The sequence below is a fragment of the Mobula birostris genome, chromosome 3 (assembly GCF_030028105.1).
Source record: "Mobula birostris isolate sMobBir1 chromosome 3, sMobBir1.hap1, whole genome shotgun sequence".
Lineage (NCBI taxonomy): Eukaryota > Metazoa > Chordata > Chondrichthyes > Myliobatiformes > Myliobatidae > Mobula > Mobula birostris.
In genome coordinates this window covers 81,499,654-81,523,133 of record NC_092372.1, presented here as the reverse complement: position 1 = coordinate 81,523,133, position 23,480 = coordinate 81,499,654, and the positions used below count along the sequence as shown (strand labels likewise).

General features: G+C 42.0%; 1 protein-coding gene across 3 annotated transcripts in view; it reads right to left on the bottom strand.

Annotated features, from left to right (window-relative positions):
* dhx15 (DEAH (Asp-Glu-Ala-His) box helicase 15) overlaps positions 1-23,480 on the bottom strand; it is a 123,524-nt gene that overhangs the window by 46,371 nt on the left and 53,673 nt on the right. For all 3 annotated transcript variants that reach the window (XM_072252954.1, XM_072252952.1, XM_072252953.1), the window contains exon 6: positions 9,004-9,171. In XM_072252954.1, the coding sequence (XP_072109055.1) occupies positions 9,004-9,171 (168 nt within the window). The remainder of the gene's footprint in view (positions 1-9,003; positions 9,172-23,480) is intronic.

The window sequence follows — 23,480 nt, the reverse complement described above, 5'->3', positions numbered from 1 at the left end:
TCACACCCCAAGGTATGTCAAATCCAAATCTCTCATTAGCATCTAGTTATCAGCCAGGGTAAAATAGCTTGCAATTCTGCATGGGCTTCCCACTAAAGTGGAAACCAATCATAATATGCAGGAAGCACAGACTTCAAAGTTCAAATCATCAACTCAAAATCTACATGCAAGAAAGACAAGAATTACACACGAAGTGTATTTTTCATCTTTCATGAATAGCTGTCTTGAAGAACCATCTAAGGACAGGCAAATAGACACCATACAATTTTGAATTCGGAAAAATGCAAAGGAGTGCAGGTTGTAAGGCTGAAAAACATTTAATATTTTCTTTATTAACTAACAGAGACTTAAGGGCTCTGATATTTCAATAATGCTATTTAATTAGTTAAGGGATCCTAGGATTTAAAAGGCAGATGCAATGAGTTCAAAAGCAAAGTTCAAATGTGGTTTAAAACATGTCATAATTTTGAATGCCTGGCATCAAAAAGGAAGCAAGAGCCATTTCGAGAAAAGGAAAGTGGAGCCGTGTTCAATGACAAAATGACTGGCATACAAATTCATGACAAGTGTTGATCGGCAAATCATGAACCACCACCATCTTTGAATGGGTTGGTAACCAGAAGGGATAGAAGGATAAATGAAGACATCAGGAAAATAGTTAAATCAGTTAAAATAGTTTCTAGACTGGAATGAAGATACAATCCATGATGCTTTTTAAAGTGAAGTAAATGATCTCAAACATAACAGTACTGCTAAGAGAGAAGGGAATAACATTAAGTGGCTGGCTTTTGGCAGACCCAAGACAGGTGCAGTGAATGAACAGGTTTTTCCATTTGATTTGACTTTAGAGCAAATTATGCACACGACAACAAAAATTACCCAGTTTTGTCCAAGAGATTTGGGACTGAACAGCCAAATAAAGTGCCACCCCAATAAAATACATCGGATGAACAATTTAGAAAGCAAAAAATGCTGGGTATATTGATGAGGCCAACATAGAGGAAAAAAATATTTCAAGTAATGACCTTTCACCAGAACTCTACATCAGTTGGACCAAACCTGGTTCAAACAGAGAAGAGTGGCGCAAACTAAATTGCTGCACTCTCTGAGGACACATGCCAGATCTGCTGAGCCAAACAGGCTTTTTCCTCCGTCCCAAATTGAGCACTAAAGGTCAGTTTACCAGCCATACTTTAAGGCCAAATGGCTTAAAGATACATCAGCTCTCAACAGTGACAAAGAGAGGAGGAAAAAACAGGAGGAGAAATTGATGTGGTAAAGACTGCCAAATAGCAAACTGCTTTGAAAATAGATAAACAAGTGACTAACTATGGTGGAAAAAAAATAGGAATATGGCATTTGCATTAAAAAGAAATGCAAAGCAGTGGAAGAAGAAAAGATCAAGATACACAAGTGAACCAATTAAAAGCAGTAGTGCAAAACAACTAAAAAATGTTAAACAAGACACCAGATTTACTTCTAGGATAATAGAATTCATAAGTAATGATGTTCAATTAAATATTAGTCAGGCTGCTTCTAGCACAAGAACACTCAACCACTGGAGAAGGTATAAAAGTAATCTGAAAGGAAGAACTGGATACTGTGCAGCAGCAGACCTGAGAGCAAGTTGGAAACAATTCCTTGCGGACTTACTGCGCCAGCTTTAAAAAGTGAGTTGGGCCTGTCAGGACTTGTTTGCGGAGCAGAAGATTGCTTGGATTAATAGTAAGGGCAAGGTTAATTACACGGGCCAATAAAAAGAAACGAGTTTAATCTAAGTGGCCATTTATTTAGCAATACAGTGTCCCGTAGGCCCTTCAAGTCATGCTGCTCCAGCAACCACACAAACACGATTAACCATAACCTAATCATGGGCCGGTTTACAATGACCAGTTAACCTACCCAGTACATCTTTGGACTGTGGTAGGAAACTAGAGCACACGAGGAAAACCCATGCATTCCACAGGGAGGACGTACAGAGACTCCTTCCAGATCATTGCGAGAATTGAACTCTGATCTCCGGAACACCCTGAGCTGTAATAGTGCCACACTAACTGCTACGCTATTGTCGGCATGGACTGTGTTACAGTAGTCAGCTTTGGCTCAACAAGCACAAGCTAGAAATTATTTAGAGAAGTTAAGAGGTTGGGGTGGGGTGGGGGGGAGTTGGTGACATATCAGGGCACAGTAGTAGTAGCCAGGCCAGTGACACTGTGGCCAGTTACGAGGCTCAGCAGAGAAGAGTACAGTCAGGCAGAGCGGTAGTGATAGAATAGTTAGAATGACAGATAGCAGATTCTGCAGCTGCAAAAACAGAAGCCAGGATGGTTCACTGCCTTCCTGGTAGTCCTCAGCACTGTGCTGATGGCTGGGGACACAGCTGCAGATAGCTCAATGATGAAGTGTCCCCAGTCAAATTACGCAGAGTAAAGTAGTAAACAAAAAACACAAGGAACATGAACTAAAGAGTCTTCAAAGCGATCCACAACTGTGCAGCATGTTAAGCACAGAAGCAAGTTCATCCTGAAGCCCAATGGCTACCAGGCAACAGCCGCTCCTGAACCCAGTCACGTGGGACACAATACCTGCACTTTCTGTATGTCAGCAGCAGTGAGAGAGGCCAGACAAACACTGGCAGACAGCGCTGGACACCTGCTTGTTTTCCACTCTCATCCTCAACAATTAAATCTTGGTTGCTTTAATCAATGCAGAGTAACGGAGCTGACCACAGCTTCGCGCTCCATCATTAGAAATCGGCACATAATTTCATCCATGCCGAATCCCCCAGATCACGGAAGTGCCAAATCAGTCAGCACAAAAATACATTCCTCAAAAGGAAATTACAGGCTGTAATCAATTGCAGTTCAGAACAATCCTTTGTACGCCGCCTGCAAGATGTCACAGTTGGTCATGTGTAGATGAGAGGGCAAAAATGTAGTTAGTACGATGAGCTGAATTATAACGTGGGGGCAAAAATCAAAAAAGGTGATGAATACGGAACTGAAGGTGTTGTATTCGAATGCACGCGGTTTATAAAAGAGATAGCTGATCTTGTAGCACTGTTAGAGATTGGCAGGCATGAAATTGTGGGCATCACCGAGTCGTGACTGAAAGAAAATTACAGTCGTAAGCCTAACATCCAAGGATACACCCTGCATTAAAAGGACAGGCAGAGGGAATGGGGTGGTTCTGTTGGTAAAAAAAAATGAAATCAAATCCTTAGAAAGAGGTGACATAGGATCGGAAGATAGAGTGTCCTGGTGGGTACAGTTTAGAATCTGCAAGGGTAAAAAGATCCTGATGGAAGTTATTTACTGGCCGCCTCCGAACAGTAGCCAGGATGTGCAATACAAATTTCAACAGGAAATAGGTAGGCATGTACTAAGGGCAGTATAATAATAACAACCAATCACACAATAATAAGCAAATGCTTTGAGAGGCTGGTCAAGGACTACATCTGCAGCATACTGCCACCCACATTGGACGCCCTACAATTCACCTACTGACACAACCAATCCACAGACAACACAATAGCTACAGCTCCACACACCGTCCTTATGCACCCGAAGAAGGATGCTTATGTGAGAATGCTGGTCTTGGACTACAGTTCAGCATTCAACACCATAATTCTCTCCAGGCTTGACAAAAAGCTCAGAGTCCCTGGCCTTCACTCTGCCTTGTGTAGCTGGATACTGGACTTCCCGTCAGATTGCCAGCAGGTGGTAAGAGTGGACTCCCTCATGGCTGTCCTTCTGACCCTCAACACAGGTGCCTCTCAGGGCTGTGTCCTGAGCCCCCTCCTTTACTCTCTGTATACCCATGACTGTGCTGCCACCCATAGCTTCAATCAGCTAATTAAATTTGCTGATGACACTACACTGATTGGCCTAATTGCAAATAATAATGAGGCAGCCTACAGAGAAGAAATCATCACCCTGACACAGTGGTGTCAAGAAAACAAGCTCTCCCTCAATGTCACAAAAACAAAGGAGCCGGTTGTGGACTACAGGTGGAATGGAGACAGACTAACCCCTATAGACCTCATTGGATCTGAGTTTGAGAGTGTGAACAGATTTAAGTTCCTTGGCATAAACGTCACCGAAGATCTCATGTGGTCTGTACATTGCGGCTGAGTGGTGGGAAAAAAAAGGCACAGCAGCGCATCTTTCACCTCAGACGGTTGAAGAAGTTTGGTATGGCCCTCTCAAATACTAAGAACTTTCTATAGGGGCACAATTGAGAGCATCCTGACTGGCTGCATCACTGCCTGGTATGGGAACAGTACTTCCCTCAATCACAGAACTCCGCAGAGAGTGGTGCGCACAGCCCAGTGCATCTTTAGATGTGAGCTTGCCACTATTCAGGACATTTACAAAGACAGGTGTGTAAAAAGGGCCCGAAGGATCACTGGAGACCAGAGTCACCCCAACCACAAACTGCTCCAGCTGCTACCATCTGGGAAATGGTACTGCAGCATAAAAGCCAGGACCAGCAGGCTCCGGGGCAGCTTCTTCCACCAGGCCATCAGACAGCTTAATTCATGCTGGTGCAACTGTATTTCTATGTTATATTGACTATTCTGTTGTACATAATATTTATCAATTCTTATAATTGCACTTTGCACATTTAGATGGAAATGTAATACAAAGATTTTTACTCATGTATATGAAGGATGCAAGTAATAAAAGTCAATTCAATTGATAGTCATGGGAGATTTCAATATGCAGATAGATTGGGAAAATCAGGTTGGTGCTGGATCGAGAGAGAATTTGTAGAATACCTATAAGATGGCTTTTTAAAAAGCAGCTTGTGATTGAGCCCTCTAAGGGAAAGGCAATTCTGGATTGGGTGTTGTGAAATGAACCAGATTGGATTCAGGAGCTTAAGGTAAAGGAACCCTTTGGAGACAGTGATCAAAACAGGATAGAATTCACCCTGCTGATTGAGAGGGAGAGCTAAAGGCAGATTTATTACAGTGGAGTAAAGGGAATTACCAAGGCATGAGAGAGGAGCCGGCCAAAGCTGATTGGAAGGTGACATGAGCAGGGATGACGGCAAGAGTTTCTGTAAGCGATTCCGAAGATGCAGTATAGATAAATCACAAAGATTAAGTAGTATTCTAAACGGTGGATGGACTACGTCTCATGTGTAGAAAGAGGTAGCTGAACAGAACGTGCAGGCATTAGTGATAATCTCTCAAGAATCACTACATTCTGGTTTCCAAGGACTGGAAAATTGCAAATACCACTCCACCCATCCAAGAGGGGAGGACAGATGAAGAAAGAAAATTATAGGCTAGATTCCTGACCTCAGTGGATGGGATGATATTGGAGTCCATTACCATTATTAAGGATGAAGTTTAGAGGTACTTGGAGGTGCATGATAAAATAGACAAAAGGTAGCATGGTTTCCTCAAGTGAAAACCTTGACTTATCTGGTGAAATAAGTCACCATCTGGTGAAATTTGTTGAGGAAATAATAAGCAGGATAGACAAAGGAGTTGCTTACTTGGATTTTCAGAAGTCCTTTAACAAGGTGCTGCACATGAGGCTGCTTACAAAGATAAGAGTCCGTGGTATCACAGGAAAGATATTGACATGGATTGGATGACTGGCAGGAGGAAAAGAGTGGGAATAAAAGGGACCTTTTCCGGCCGGCTGCCAGTGATTAGTGGTGTTCCACAGGGGTTTGTATTGTGACCGTTTCTTTTCACAAATATGTCAACGATTCCGATGATGGTATTGATGGCTTTCTAACCAAGTTTGCAGACAATACGAAGAATAGATGAAGGGACAGGTAACGTTGAATGTTGAGGAAGCAGGCTGTCTATAGAAAAACTTGAACAGATTGTGAGAATAGGCAAAGAAGTGGCAGGTGGAATATAGTGTAGGGAAGTGTATGGTCATGAACTTTGGTAGAAAGAATAAAGGCGCAGAATATTTTCTAAACAGGGAGAAAATTCACTAACAGAGGTGCAAAGGGATTTGGGAGTCATTGTGCAAGATTTCCTAAAGATTAACTTGTAGGTTAAGACAGTGGTAAGTAAGGCAAATACAATGTTAGCATTCATTTTGAGAAGACTAGAATGTAAGAGTAAGGATGCTGAGGCTTTAAGGTATTACTCAGATTGGAGTATTAGGAGCAGTTTTGGGCCCTTATCTAAGAAAAGGTGCACTGACTTCGGAATGTCCAGGGCTGGTTCATAAGAATAATTCCAGGAATGAAAGAGTTAATAAGGCATGTTTGAAGGCTCTGGTCTTGTACTTGCTGCAGTTTAGAAAAATGAAGGGGGGCTCATTGAAACCTATCAAATTTTGAAAATTCCTAGAGGGAGTGGATGTAGTGAGGATGTTTCCTATAGTGGTGTGTCTAGGACCAGAAGGCACGGCCTCAGAATAAAGGGACATGCATTTAGAACAGAGATAAGGAATTTCTGTAGCCAGTCTGTGGAATTCATTGCCACGGACAGCTGTGAAGGTCAAGTCATTGAGTATATTTAAAGTGGAGGATGATAGATTCTTGGTTAGTCAGGGCATCAAAGGTTATGGGGAGAAGGCAGGAGTATGGGGTTGAGAGGAATAATAAAACAGCCATGATAAAATGGTGGAACAGATGCGATACACCATGGCCTAATTCTACTCCAATGTCTTAAACAACAAAAAGCCTCCTGATATGAAGAAAAATGTTTCTTTAAAAGAGTACAATCATAGAATAATTGTTTGTGTTACACAAGGTGATCTCAGAAACTGCTGATTGCCTAGGACTTTCATGCACAAGTCTCCAGATCTTAGAAAAGGATGCAAAAAACAAAAAAGATCCAGTGAGCAGTAGGTACGAAGGCAAAGATGACTTTTTAAACGAGAGAGGTTAGAGAATGGCCAGACTGATTCAAGCTGACAGGAAGGAAACAGTAATTCTAAGAACCACATGTTACAACAGTGGTGTGCAGAAGATCACACCGGGTTCCACTACTATATATAATGAAGTAGCCTGAGTGTAGAACAGCACAGGACTGGAAAGGCTATTCTGCCATGGATGTTGTGCCAGTCTTGATTCCAATTTATATTAAATCCTCTCCTGTGTATTATCTATATCCTTCTTTCCCTTCAGATTCACAAGTCTATCCAGAAGCTTCCAACTCCTTCACACTGTCCGATTCCACTCCCATCCCTGGTAACTTATTCCAGGAACCTGCTACGCTGTAATAAACGTGCCAAACTCATCACCTTTAAACTTCCCCTCACTAACCTTAAAAGCATATCCACTCATGTTTGACACTGCTACCCCGGGAAAAAGATTCTGTCTACCGCAACCCTGTCCCTCAATTTTAAAAACCTTTCTCAGGTCTCACCTTAGCCTCTGACGCTCTAGGTAGAGCAACCAACATTTATTTAACCGTTCTTATAAGCTCATCTCCTCTAATCCAGACAGCACCCTGATAAATCTCTTTTGCACGCTTTCCAGTCTCCACATCCTTCATATAATGAAGTGACCAGAACTGTACTCAATATCCCAAGCGTAGGCTGATTAAAGTTTGAAATAGCTACAGTATGGTTTTGTTATTCTGATACTCAACACCCTTACAAATGGTGGCAAGATTGCCATAAACCTTCTTTACGAACTTATACACTTGTGTTCCTACTTTCACTGAACTATAGATGTGGATCTCAAGATCCCTCCGTACTTCAATGCTATTAGGGGTCGATGATTAACTGTATACTTTCTTCTTTCATCTGACTTCCGACAATACCTCACACTTGGCCAGATGTTTGGGTGGTTGGTGGGTGGGTGGGTGTGTGCGTGCGCACGCATATTTTTTAAAAAATCCTTAAAGATAATGGCCAATGTCCAAAACACGATTAGGTATTCTCTTAGTTTTGAAAAGGAAAAAATACTTCATGTTTTTCTAAAGGTACATTTCAAAGTTTTTGCCTCCAGTTTCTATGTCCAATAGTAGACAGAAAACCTGGTCTTTCATATACAGCTAATGTCAGTGCACAGAAGGAATGGCATAGGATAAAGGCTCCTTTAGATGACCAGGAGGGATTTCAGAAAGAGCGAATACAAATCAGACCCCACAATCTACTTGAAGAAACTGAAAATTCTGCCTAAGGCCATCTCACAAGGCACTGACTGATAAAGCATACAGAGGGTAGCACATTTGATTAATGGTGTTTATTGTGTTAGTGATTACCAACAAAGCAGTACTGCACACACAATAATGGACTACAGTACTGAAGTTATAGGGGAATGAAACAAAGTATCCAATATTTCTGCTCTTATATCAAAATGTATGTAAAACATGTGCATCTAACCGACTGGGTTACAACACCTGTACAAAAGTTTATTAGTACAGAACAAGGTTTACTTTAAGAGTAGCTACCAGGACAAATTTACAGAACCACTAGTTAAATACAGCATAGTGACTACATTAAATAATACACAAACAACAGGAATTCTGCAGATGCTGGAAATTCAAGCAACACACATCAAAGTTGCTGGTAAACACAGCAGGCCAGGCAGCATCTCTAGGAAGAGGTACAGTTGACGTTTCAGGCCTAGACCTTTCATCCTGACCTGACCAACTTTGATGTGTGTTGCTTAAATAATACACCAAGGCTTTCAGATCACTCAGTTCCCAAACAGTGCAAAAAGCCTATCTTTTGTATTAAATCTCATTTACACACACACATTTCATGTAAACACAATTCTCTGCTCCTCTCCTTTGAGTGTACCACTCACCCACCTTGGGAACAATTTAGTGGTCAATTAACCTACAAGTAGATTTTTGGAATGTATGAATAAATCAGAGCACTCAAATGAAACTCACACAGGTTGTGGAGAGAGCATGCAAACATCACAGAGGCAGTACCAAAAGTCAGGATTGAATGAACTGTTGGATTTATACAGCAGCAGCTTAACTAGCTGCCCCTCACTCTACTGCATTTGTGCCATATTTAACACCAGGAAAAAGTGACTGTTCAAAACTCAAGAGCCGTGTACCTTTCTTCCTATGGCTCCATTTGGTTTTTTTGGCGGTGGCGGCTCAAATATCCTTTGTTGCTGTTGGGGTGGAAGCGTGGAATAAAGTGGAATGATCTTGATGTCTCCAACTTCAGGTCCAAGGTCATCAATCTCTCGTTTTATCCTTTTACAAGCTTCATCAATTTCCTGTAAGAATAGTAATAAATTCCAAGGTTATATCCCAAGTAGAATGAGGCTTTCCCTTGCTCACCCAAAATGTAAAACACAATAAATATTCTGGTGTACATCTAGGAATTTAGGTCCACACAGAGACAACATCTTGACAAAAGCCACAGTGCTAGTAGGCTATTGTAACTCAAAGTCACCAGTTAGTTTAACTGTACAATATTTGCTTGAAAATGTCGAGCAAATTCTACATTTTAATTAATAGAAATTTGAACCTAGTCTCCAAAAGATTTGAAATAAACTGCTAGATTATAAACTGCTCGATTCTTCCACTCCCCTCCACTAGTGGAAAATAAAACTGTTAGCTTAAAACATTCCTTGTTGAGAATTAATATAGTACTTTAAACTAATCACTTCAAATATTAAATGTCGAGGCAGTTAATAGAATCAAATTGTAATAAAGATAAAAGAAAAATATATCCAAATATTTGCAATTACTTCACCACATCTTAGTCCAATTCCAACCCACCCCCTCCGAATGCTCTGCTCTCCACTCCCTCCACACCAATTCTCACCTTACTATAAAACCCGCTGATAAGGGGGGGGCGCTGTTGTTGTCTGGCATACTGACCTCTACCTTGCCAAGGCGCAGCAACAACTTGCTGATACCTCCTCTTATTTACCCCTCGATCATGACCCCACCAAGGAGCACCAGGCCATTGTCTCCCACACCATCACCAACCTTATCATCTCTGGGGATCTCCCACCCACTGCTACCAACCTTATAGTTCCCACACCCTACCCAAGATCCACAAACCTGCCTGTCCAGGTAGACCCATCGTCTCAGCTTGCTCCTGCCCTACCGAACTCATTTCTGCGTACCTCGACACTGTTTTATCCCCACTTGTTCAATCCATTCCCACCTATGTTCGTGACACTTCTCACACTCTGGATATATTCAATGATTTTAAGTTCCCTGGCCCCCACCGCCTTATTTTCACCATGGATGTCCAGTCCCTATATACCTCCATCCCCCACCAGGAAGGTCTCAAAGCTCTCCACTTCTTTTTGGATTCCAGACTTAACCAGTTCCCCTCTACCACCACTCTCCTCTGTCCAGTGGAATTCGTCCTTACTCTTAATAATTTCTCCTTTGGCTCCTCCCACTTCCTCCAAACTAAAGGTGTAGCCACGGGCACCCGTATGGGTCCTAGCTATGCCTGCCTTTTTGTTGGCTTTGTGGAACAGTCCATGTTCCAAGCCTATACTGGTATCCGTCCCCCACTTTTCCTTCGCTACATCGACGACTGCATTGGCGCTGCTTCCTGCACGCATGCTGAGCTCGTTGACTTCATTAACTGTGCCTCCAACTTTCACCCTGCCCTCAAATTTACCTGATCCATTTCCGACACTCCCCCGCTTTCTTGATCTTTCTGTCTCTATCTCTGGACACAGTTTATCTACTGATGTCTACTATAAGCCTACCGACTCTCACAACTACCTGGACTATTCCTCTTCCCACCCTGTCTCTTGCAAAAATGCCATCCCCTTCTCGCAATTCCTCCATCTCCGCCGCATCTGCCCTGAAGATGTGGCCTTTCATTCCAGGACGAAGAGGTCTTCCTTTTTTTAAAAAAAGGGGCTACCCTTCCTCCACCATCAACTCTGCCCTCAAACTCATCTCTCCTATTTCACGCACATCTGCTCTCACCCCATCCTCCCGCCACCCCACTAGGGATAGGGTTCCCCTTGTTCTCACCTACCGCCCCACCAGCCTCTGGGTCCAACATATAATTCTCCGTTACTTCCGCCATCTCCAACGGAATCCCACAACCAAGCACATCTTGCTCCCTACAAGACTCCCTTATCCATTCGTACCCCCCATCCCTTCCCACCGATCTCCTTCCCGGCACTTATCCTTGTAAGCAGAACAAGTGCTACACATGCCCTTCCACTTCCTCCCTTACCACCATTCAGGGACTCAGACAGTCCTTCCAGGTGAGGCGACACATCACCTGTGAGTTGGCTGGTGTGATATACTGCGTCCAGTGCTCCCAGGGTGGCCTTCTATATATTGATGAGACCCAACGCAAACTGGGAGACCGTTTCGCTGAACACCTACGCTCTGTCTGCCAGAGAAAGCAGGATCTCCCAGTGGCCACACATTTTAATTCCACGTCCCATTCCCATTCTGATATGCTTATCCATGGCCTCTTCTACTGTCAAGATGAAGCCACACTCAGGTTGGAGGAACAACACCTTGTATTCCGTCTGAGTAGCCTCCAACCTGATGGGATGAACACTGGCTTCTCTAGCTTTCGTTAATGCCCCTCCTCCCGTTCTTACCCTATCCCGTATTTATTTATTATTATTTTTTTCCTTTTTTCTCTCTCTGTCCCTCTCACAATTACTCCTTGCCTGTTCTCCATCTTCCTCTGGCGCTCCCCTCCCCCTTCCTTTCTCCCTAGGCCTCCCGTCCCATGATCCTCCCCCTTCTCCAGCCTTGTATCCCTTTTGCCAATCAACTTTCCAGATCGGAGCTCTAACCCTCCCCCTCCTGTCTTCTCCTATCATTTTGGATCTCCCCCTCCTCCTCTCAAATCTCTTACTATCTCCTCTTTCAGTTAGTCCTGACGAAGGGTCTCAGCCCGAAACGTCGACTGTGCTTCTTCCTATGGATGCTGTCTGGCCTGCTGCGTTCACCAGCATCTTGTGTGTGTTGCTTAACCCCTTATTGGTTCTTTTGTTGCTTAATTAAATATTTTAAGAACTAAATATACTTAAAAAATATTACTACTGAGCTACAGTGCAGAATAGCAACCCTCCCCCCCCCACCCCCACAGCTCTTCAAGCCATGTAGCCCAGCAATCGCCGAATTTAGTCCTGGCCAAATCACAAACAACTTACTATGTCCAATTAACCTACCAACCACTAAGCCTTTGGACTGTGGGAGGAAACCAGAGCACCCAAAAGAAACACACACAGTCACAACATACAAACTCCTTATAGGCAGAGGCAGGAATTGAACCCAAGTCGCCTGTACCATAAAACATTGTGCCAACCACCATGCTTTTATAAAATCAAACTTACTCACCATGAACAAAAAGGCAACTTTCTAAAGACTGTTAAATAGCAAGCAGGTCTTATGGGATAATAAACAAAGTATACACACACACACACACATTAAGAATCACCCACCATGCCTCTGTGACCCTAGACAATAAATTACATTTGTACTGCTGTCACCATTAAATAGACAATCTGACTCCAACTTCATATACAGGAACATCCCATCATGCAATCAAGAATGATCACTCTTGATTTAGGTTGAGTTTTTAAAAAAAGTTATTTGTTACGATTGAAGAATATCCCTTTTGCTCACTGGATTATATGTTGCTGTATTTTACATCCACTTGGACAGGTGGCTAGGATTAACATTTTCAGTTTAACATTTCATCCAAAAGGTGGCAGTACCCACAATCGAGTAAATCACTCAGCCACAGTTCAGGAGTGACCAAAATCTACAATCTGAAATATTATGTTGGAAATGTAACAATTGAGCAAAACACATTTACAGAGTTCCCATAACAGGAAATATACTGATTGCTCAGAGAACTCTTACATGTGTTACATATTCTTACAATAAACTTTCCACTAATACATGCATTTCCGGTTTGGATGTTCTAGACAGGCATACTGCTTGGACAAGAATAGCAGCTACTGAAGTTGGTTGCAAATGTGCAGGAACAATACCACATCATGTTGCAGTTAAGCTACTGGACAGTTTATTCTTGTACAGGATACAGGTTTTTAATGACAACTCAATATTCAGGCCAATAGTCATAGAAAAGAGCAGCACAGAAACAGACCCTTTGGCTCATCTAGTTTGTGCCAAACCATTTAAAAGGTCTACTGCCATCTACCTGCACTGGGACCATAGCCCTCCATATCCCTACCATCCATGTATATATCCAAACTTCTCTTAAATGTTGAAACTGAGCTGGCGTGTACACTGGCAGCTTGTTCCACACTCTCATGACCCTTTGAGTGACGCTTCCATTCATGTTCCCCTTAAAATTTTTCACTTTTCACCCCTAATCCATGATCTCTAGTTGTAGTCCACCTAATCTCACTGGAAGAAGCCTGCTTACATTGATCCCATCTACACTTCTCATAATTTTGAAAACAGCTATCAAATCTCCCCTTAATCGTCTACCTCCAGTCCCGGTAACATCCTTGTAAACTTTCTCTGTACTCTTTCAACCTTATTTACATCTTTTCTGTAGGTAGGTAGGTAGGTGACAAAACTGCACATAATACTATAAATTAGGCTTCACCAATGTCCTATACAATTTCAATATCACATCCCATCTCCTGTACTCAGTGCCAAAAGTTCTTTTTACAATCCTATCTACCTGTGCCACAACTTTAAATGAATTATGGACATGTATTCTCAGATCCCTTTGTTCTACCAGACTCCTCAGTGCCCTACTGTTCACTGTGCAAGACTTACAAAGTACAACACATCACACTTCTCTGCATTAAGTTCCATCTGCCATTTTACAGCTTTAAGTTCCTCAGGGTCAATATCACAAATGACCTGACTTGGTCCAACCAAGCAGAGATCATTGCCAAGAAGGCCCACCAGCGCCTTTACTTCCTGAGAAAACTAAAGAAATTTGGCCTGTCCCCTAAAACCCTCACTAATTTTTATAGATGCACTGTAGAAAGCATTCTTCTAGGGTGCATCACAACCTCGTTTGGAAGTTATCCTGTCCAAGACCGAAAGAAGCTGCAGAAGATCGTGAACATGGCACAGCACATCACACAAACCAATCTTCCGTCCTTGGACTCACTTTACACCGCACACTGTCAGAGCAGTGCTGCCAGGATAATCAAGGACAGGACCCACCTAGCCAACACACCTTTCGTCCCTCTTCCCTCCGGGAGAAGGCTCAGGAGCTTGAAGACTCGTACGGCCAGATTTGGGAACAGCTTCTTTCCAACTGTGTTAAGACAGCTGAACGGATTCTGACCTGGATCTGGGCCGTACCCTCCAAATATCCGGACTTGCCTCTCGTTTTTTTTCGCACGCACTTTCCATATTTTCTATTTATGATTTATAATTTAAATTTTTAATATTTACTAATTTTTACTATGTTTAATATTTTATTATTTAGTATTTGTAATCCAGGGAGCGGGAAGTGCAGAATCAAATATCGCTGTGATAATTATATGTTCTAGTGTCAATTGTTTGGCGACAATAAAGTATGTTTCCAGCTGGTACAGATTCCGCTGCAAGCTCTGATATAGTCTCCCTCGCTGTCTACTACACTCCCAATCTTGGTGTCATCTACAAATTTGCTGATTCAGTTAACCACATCATCCAGATCATTGACATAGATGACAAACACTTGTCACAGGACTCCAGAGAAGCAACTATCAACTAGCACTCTCTGGTTTCTCCCACAAAGCCAATATCCAATCGAATTTACTACCTCATCTTGAATGTTGAGCAACTGAACTTTCTTCACCAATCCTTCCATGCAAGACTCTGTCAAATGCCTTGCTAAAATCCATGAAGACAACATCCACTGCCTTGCCTTCATCAACTTCCTGGTAACTTCTTTGAAAAATTCTACAAGATTGGTTAGACATGACCTACCATGCACGAAGGCATACTGACCATCTCTATCCAAATACTCACGTCCAGTCCCTTAAAATACCTTCCAATATCTTACCCACTACTAATGGTCTATAATTTCCTGGTTTATTTTTAGAGCCTTTCTTAAACAGCGGAACATCATCAGCTATCTTCCAATCCTCTAGTACCTCACCTGTCACTAAGGATGATTTAAATGTCTCTGCTAGTGCCCCTGGAATTGCCTCCCAGGGGGTCTGAGGGAACACCTTGTCAGATGCTGAGGATTTATCTACCCTAATCTGCCTCAAGACAGCAAACACCTCCTCCTCTGTAATTCGTACAAGGTCGATGAAGTTGGTGCTGCTTTGCTTCATTTCTGTGGACTGTCTCCTGAGTAAACATACATGCAAAAAAAAAACCCATTTACGATCTCCCCCATCTCCTTTGGTTCCACGCATAGATCACCATTCTGATCTTTCAGAGGTCCAACTTTGATCCTTGCAACCCTTTGCTCTAAACATATCTATAGAATCCCTTAGAATTCTTCTTCACCTTGTCTGCAAGGGTAACCTCATACCTTCTTTTAGAACTCCTGATTTCCTTCAAGTATTCTCTTGCATTTCTTATTCATCGTAACAACCTCACTTTTTCCTTCCTGCCGATACCTGCTATGCACATCTTTCTTTCCTTAACCAGGGCCTCAATCACTTGAAAACCAAGTTTCCCTAAACCTGTTACCTTTACCTTTTACTCTGACAGCATAAAAAATTTCACTTTTGAAGACCTCCCTCTTAGCAACTACACCTGTCCCAATCGACATTTGCCTATGGCCTTTCTCCAATTTAGAATCTCAAGCCAGGGACCAACCTATCTTTTTATATATTTACCTTGAAACAAATGGCATTATGATCACTAGATGAAAGTTATTCTTCACACAAACTTCTATCACCTGTCCTAATAGCAGATCAAGTATTGCACACTTTCTCATTGGGATTACTACAGTTTAAGGAAACTTTTCTAAACACATTTGATAAACTCTATCCCATCTCGTCATTTTACAGCATGGGAGTCCCAGTCAATATGTGAAAAGTTAAAAACACCTACGACAACAACCTATGTACAAAGGCCAGAGTCACCTCTACTTCCTGAGGAGACCGAGCTCCCTTGGAGTATGCAGGCCTCTCCTTCACATGTTCTACCAGTCTGCTGATGCCAGTACAATCTTCTATGCGATGGTGTGCTGTGGTAATGGCATCACATGGGTGATGCCAACAGGCTCAATAAACTGATTAGAAAGGCTGGCTCTATTATAGGAGTCAAACTGGACACACTGGAAGCTGTAGCAGAACAAAGGCCCCTACGGAAAATCCTGGCAATTTTGGACAATGTTACTCACCCTCTGCATGCCACCTTGGCTGAACAGAGGAGCTGAACTAGTAATAGACAAAGACAACTGTGCTGCTCCAAAGAGCCCCAAAGAGGTCATTCTTACCCTCAACCATTAGGCTTTACAATGAGTCAACCTATAGCCAGAGAAGTGATGAACCCCCACCCCCCCACCACCATTAGACTATTTGAAGCAACTTTTTTTTATTCTTTCTTACTTCTCTTCTAATATTTCTACATTTGTGTATCTATATTTATACACAAACACTTGTTGTGCTACTGTGACACCGTAATTTCCTTTGGGATCGATAAAATATCTATCCAAGTTATGTTTCTTGCAGCAGTCTGCCATCTCTCTACAAATTTGTACCTCTAAATCCCACAGATTTTTGGGTGGTCTGTAATATCAACCCATTAACATGATCATAACTTTCGTATTTCTCATAATGCCTCACTAATCAAGTTCTCCAGTCCATCCTAACAGAGCACCCCGGAATTTTGAGCTGCTAGTCCTGCCCCTCCTGCATCCACATCTCACTAATGGCTACAATATCATAATGATAGTGTTGATCCATGCCCTGAGCTCTCCTGCTTTTCCTACAATACTTCTTGCACTGAAATATACAGAGCTCAGGATATTAGTCACGCCATGCTCAACCCTTTTATTCCTGACTTTGTCTTCATCCGCCTCCACAACCTCTCCACCATCTGTTCTGGCACTCTGGTTCCCAACCACTAACAACTCTACTTTAAACCCCATGCCCCTCTCCCTCTAGGATATCAGTCCCTTCCAGTTCAGGTGCAAACTATCTCTTGTGTACAGTCCCACATTCCCTGGAAAAGATCCCAATGATCCAAAAAATCTGATGTCCTCCCTCCTACACCATCTCCTTAGCCACATGCTAAACTGTAAATCTTCCTATGTTTGGCTTCACTAGCATGTGGCATGGGTAGCAATCCTGAGATCACAGCCCTGGAGGCCCTGCCCTTCAACTTAGCACCTAACTCCATGAACTCACTTTGTAGAACCTCGTCACTCTTCCTACCCATGTCATTGATCCCGACATGGACAACAACCTCTCCTTAGCTGCTCACCTTCCCACTTAAGAATGCTGAGGATATCCTGAACCCTGACATCCAGGAGGCAACATACCATTGGGAATCTCATTCCCATCCACAGAACCCCTCTTCTGTACCCCTCACTAACAAGTCCCCAATCACCCCAACTTGCCTCTTTTCTCCCCCTTCCCTTCTGAGTCACAGAACCAGACTCAGTGCCAGACACCTGACCGCAGTGATTGCTTCTGCTAGGTCACCTCCCTGCTCCCGCCCCCCCCCCCAACCCCGCACCTGTTGTTGAGGGCGATGGCCACAGGGGTACCCTGCACTGGCTGGTTAATCCCTTTCCCCTTCCTGAATGTTGCCCAGTTTTCTGTGTCCTGCACCTTGGGTGTAAATACCTCTCCGTATGTCCTATGTATCACCTGCTCAGCCTCCCGAATGATCTGGAGTTCATTCAGTTCCAGCTCCAGCTCCAACTCCAACTCCAACTCCTTAATATGGAGTGTTAGAAGCTGCAGCTGAATGCTCTTCTCTTAGTCGTCATGGACACTGGAGGTCCCCCTGCCTTCCCACATCCCTCAAGAGGAGCATTCAACTAGCGGCTGACATCCCTAGTGTTCTAACTGAGCAAATATAAAGAAGGAAAAGGTGGGGGGTAGGGTGTTTCTGCGTCTCACACACACAGAATCTACCCAAAGCTTTTCGTTTTCTCTCAAGCCTCTCCTGGCTGAAGCCTCAGGAGAGCTCAAGTCTAAAACTCCCCATTCTAACTCTGTCCACTCCAACAATGGCTGCTACACTTGCCCCTGCCTTTTTATTTGTTCTTGCTGATCAATCCTGATCACTGCTTAATACACTAGACTGCCGCAAGTCACTGTCTTATCTACTCAATCGGCGAATCTGAGTGGACTACGTATTGTCAGGCTTCAGATCTCCAATTCATTTCTCGATTAATTTGTTTGGCACAACACAGACTGACGGGCCCATTCCTGCTTCACGTTCTAAAGTTCAGGTTAGTCACCTCAGCAGCAAGAATGCGGCTGAACTGGCCTGCTGCCTCAGTCATAGCTATCCCTTCTTGAGATATAATTACAATCAAATCCCAATGTGCAAATTTGAATCATGGTCAAAAATAATTTTAAAAGTGGTACCAATCAAACAGTTGGGTTGTCATAAAGGCAATTAGTTTATGAATATCTTTTTGTGGAAGGAAACGTACAGTTGTTAAATTTATTGATGGAATCTCTGAGCATTTGACAGGACTGATGCATTCCAGTAGCAAGATAACATTTCACAAACACAAGCTGTATGACATATGCAAAAATACTTCAGGGCTTGAGGGCAAAAACCAGTACTCTAAAAATTATTACTTTTCTTAAAGAATCATCAGAAAAAAGATTTTTAGGCAAGCATCCCACCTTCTAGATCTGCATCACATTCCAGGTCAGAGTTGGGTACAACAAATGCTTTCAATTCACCAGTTGGTTCTCAAGTCTTTGGCTAAAAGTACTAACCTTTGAACTGTACTACATACATTCACTCTTATATAAAAAAAACCTAGTCCAAAAAAAACAATAATTAACTTGTGAAAGTTACAAAATCCTTTGAAATTGTACCATTAATGTAGCTGATGTTATGCAAGCAGTTGAATGCCCAATGTTTAGGTAATTATTTACAGCTCTGGGTACAGTTAAGAGAATAACAATTTGTGGATCAGAAAACCATCAATTTTGACCTCATTTGATACAGTGAAGTCAATATTGAGATTAGTGGCAACTGGGCAGACAAGTTCATCTGGAAGATGGGGAGAAATTGACAATTTTTTCTCTATTCTTTGGTTGTGTGGGTCTGGAAAATTCTGCCTAATGGAGGTAGAAACCACCTTCTCCTTTTAAAATGTACTGAGAAGCTCTTGGATATGGTGTAACTTACAAGGTAAAGGACCAGTGTTAAATGCTCTCCTATCTACTGTAAACATCTATGGTTCTGCAATCCCAGAGAAGGAAAACAGAATTTTTATGACTGACCTCAACACAACAGCACCTGCTCAACATCAGAATATTTGCAAGGATGGCCGAGTCGGCTGTGAAAAATATCTGCCAATATTCCCCAATGAAGCTCACACAGAGAATACTCATTCAGATGAGGAACATCTTGTGCCCAGAGAACTGCATGTACGTCAGCATGAGTCATTGGGATTAGCAAGCAAAAAAAAATTATAGAAAGTGGACAGCAACATAAAAATCTTATCAAGTTGCAAGTCAAATTTCAAAAATGCAGAACACTGCAACTTTGGCAACGCACGAACATATTAAGACTGCTAATGATTCAAGTATCTTGTGAATAAATGTTTAACCTAATTTCACACAAATGAACATCTTTCCATGACTGCAACACTGTTTCCTCTTCATCCCTCCCCTTCATTTAATTCGAGGGTTAATTTAGAACACTGAATTTATGGTATATTAAGAGGAAACATCTAAAAACACTTTAGGCAATTAGCCAGTGCGTGATGAAGTGACATACAAATGTATAAATAGTAACTCTACAAATTACTTAGCAAAATTCTCTATCACAGACACATGCAAGCAACCAAATTTTTGCTTGTGCAATATAGATTCAAAAGATTTCTGGTACTAGAATTAGTCTTGTAAACCTGCACTATGTATTATGTGAATGTACATCAGCAAACCAGCAACAAAAATAATCCCACACCATTACCATTATTTTACCAAAGGGTTTTAAAACTACATGAAATATTTAATATACTTTAATAATAGAACTACTGTTTTATAATGCCATGGTACACAGCAATAATACTGGGTAGTTTTTACTATTGGTACAGGTTCCAGGGGATTATGGATTTTAAGTTGCTCCAAAAAAAAGATTTTTTTTAAAACATCAGTGCCATCGAATTAAATTCATTTTATTCAGATTTCATGAAGTTTCAAGTTATTCATTTTTCAATTTAAATTTACATGTACAAACTGATTTTATTAACAAAATTGGCTTTCCTAAAGTATTCCTGAAATCTGATTTCATAAAAATAGACATCGCAATTTAAAAGAGATCTAAAGGACATGTTTTTCACATAGAAGGTTACGTTTATTTGGAAAATCTGTCAGAAGGGGTGGTAGAGGCAGGTACAATCACAATGTTTAAAAGACGTTTAGGCAGTATCTTAAATTGGTAAGGCATAGAGACTTAAATACAAGTTAAATGCAGGCAAGTGAGATTAGCACAGATAAGCACTGTAGTCAGCAAGGACAGGGTGGGCCTAATATGCCTATTTGTGTGCTGAATTATTTTATTATTCTAGGAATGTTTGAATATGTAAATTGTATTGAACTGCTATTATATAAACTCAGAAAAGTGTGTTCTGCAGTACACCAGAAGATCAATTTGCCCAGTTTTATGGTAGAGCCATAAACGTAGTTCCATTTCCTGGGCCCATCATAACCCGAAATGTTAACCGTTTCTCCTCTTTCCGCTGACCCCTGAAACATCAGCTTTGTTTCATTTTCACAGATGGAGCTTGACCTGTTAAATGTTCCCAGCATTTGCTGCTTTTATTTCTATTGCCATAAAACCTTGATTAAGATGATTTCAGTGAAGAATAGAGGGGGATTTTCACATTTAACCTACAAGCAATAGACCATAAATAGTTTATTTGTCTGCACAGTTTTCTCCAACAGATTCAAGCTTTCCATGTACAGGTCGACCTTCACTAATCTGACTACCTGTAATCCGGTTCCTTCGATAATCCAGCATTAATTATGCTTAATGTGATCTTTCTGTAATTCGGCATTTTCACTAATCCGGCACTCCTCAGGTCCCAATGGTGCCGAATTAGTGAAGGTTGACCTGTACTTTAAAATTCTGGTTTAACGTTATAAAATGAAAACAGACAATGCTGGAAAGACTCGTCAAGTCAGGCTGGGAAGATAAATAATTAATGTTTCAAATTGAAGAGCAATGGCTTAATATTTCCATTTTGAGGTTACCAACAAACTTTGGACATAATGATAAAGTAGTAAAGCATTTCCGTTTCTATCTGGTGCCCACTTTCCCTTTTTGGAGGCCACACACAGAAGTTATAAAGTCAATCAAAGTTTGTTTGCCAACTTGCACATATTTAATCAAGTCTTTATCAGTAGTCCCTTCAGTATTATACAAGGGGCATTCTAAGTTTCATAACAGGAGACTTTACAGGAGAAACATTTATGATCACAAGCAAACTAAAGTGAGGGCTAATTTTTTTCAAGCAATTCTCCTTCAAGAAATAAGCTACACTATGCCTTTCTAGAAAATGGATGTTCAAAGCTTGAACCTTACATCAAAATGCAACTCCAAACAAACTTATCCCTGCAAGTGCTGCATTCACCACCTCCCTCACCTCTATTCACGGTGCCAAACAGTCCTTGCAAGTGAGGCAACACTTCACCTGGAAGTTTGTTGGGATTGTCTACTGTGTCCGGCACTCCCATTGCGACCTCCTTGACATTAGTGAGACTTGATGTAAATTTAGGTACTGCTTTGTTGATCTGCAACAAGCAGCATTTTCCCATGGCCAACCATTTTAATTCCAATCCCAATTCCCATATGTTGGTCCATGGCTTCCACTTCTGCTATAGAAACATAGAAAATAGGTGCAGGAGTAGGCCATTCAGCCCTTCGAGCCTGCACCGCCACTCAGTATGATCATGGCTGATCATCCAACTCAGAACCCTGTACCTGCCTTCTCTCCATACCCCCTGATCCCTTTAGCCACAAGGGCCATATCTAACACCCTCTTAAACATAGCTAATGAACTGGTCTCAACTGTTTCCTGTGGCAGAGAATTCCACAGATTCACCACTCTCTGTGTGAAAAAGTTTTTCCTAATCTTGGTCCTAAAAGGCTTCCCCTTTATCCTCAAACTGTGGCCCCTCGTTCTGGACTTCCCCAACATCGAGAACAATCTTCTTGCATCAAACCTGTCCAATCCCTTTAGGAATTTATACGTTTCAATAGATCTCCCCTCAATCTTCTAAATTCCAACTAGTATAAGCCTAGTCCATCCAGTCTTTCATCATATGAAAGTCCTGCCATCCCAGGAATCAATCTGGTGAACCTTCTTTGTACTCCCTCTATGGCAAGAATGTCTTTCCTCAGATTAGGGGACCAAAACTGCACACAATACTCCAGGTGTGGTCTCACCAAGGCCTTGTACAACTGCAGTAGTACCTCCCTGCTCCTCTACTCGAATCCTCATTCTGCCTGGGTAGCTTCCAACCCGATGGCAAACATTGACTTCTCTAACTTCCTGTAATTTCCTTCCCTTTCTTCCGTGGTCACTCACCTCTCCATCAGATTCCTCCGTCTTCAGCCCTTTACCTTTTTCACCTTTCAACTCCCAGCTTCTCACTTCATACTCCCTCCCCACCCACAAAGCTTCACTTGTCACCTTCAAACTTGTTATCCTTCCCCTCTCCCCATTCTCTTATTTTGGCTTTCCCCCCTTCCGTTTCATGAAGGAAATCAGCCAGAAATGACAACAGTTGAATATTGTCCATGGATGCTGTCAAACTTGCTCCAGCATTTTACATGTGTTACTCCAAACAAAAATGGGAATTTCCACTGTGGGAAGCTCCTGATAAGCCACTATTGCTTAAATTGTGAGAAATACAACTGCTGATTTTCCAAATTTGGTTTGCAGGTGCAGCAGGCTATCAAGAAGACAAATAGAATGTTGATCTTCATTGCTACAGGGATTAAATTTAAGAGCAGGGAGGCTATACTGCAAATGTACAGGGTACTGGTGAGGCCACACCTGAAGTACCGTGTATAGTTCTGGTCTCCTTACTTGAGGAAGGATACACTGGCTTTGGAGGCAATGCAGAGGAGGATCACCAGGTTGATTCCAGAGTTGGGGGGGTTAGACTATGAGGAGAGATTGAGTCACCTGGGAATGTACTCACTGGAATACAGAAAAATGAGAGGAGATCCTATAGAAACAAAATTATGAAAGGGATAGATAATGTAGAGGCAGGAAAGTGGTTTCCACAGGCAGGTGATACTAGAATTACAGGACATAGCCTCAAGATTCAGAAGAACAGATTTAGGACAGATGAGGAGGAATTGCTTTTCCCCAAAGAGTGGTGAATCTGTGGAATTTTCTGCCCACCACTGAAGTAGTGGAGGCTACTTCAGTAAAAATATATTTAAGCAAGGTTTTTGCATAATAGGAGAATTAAAG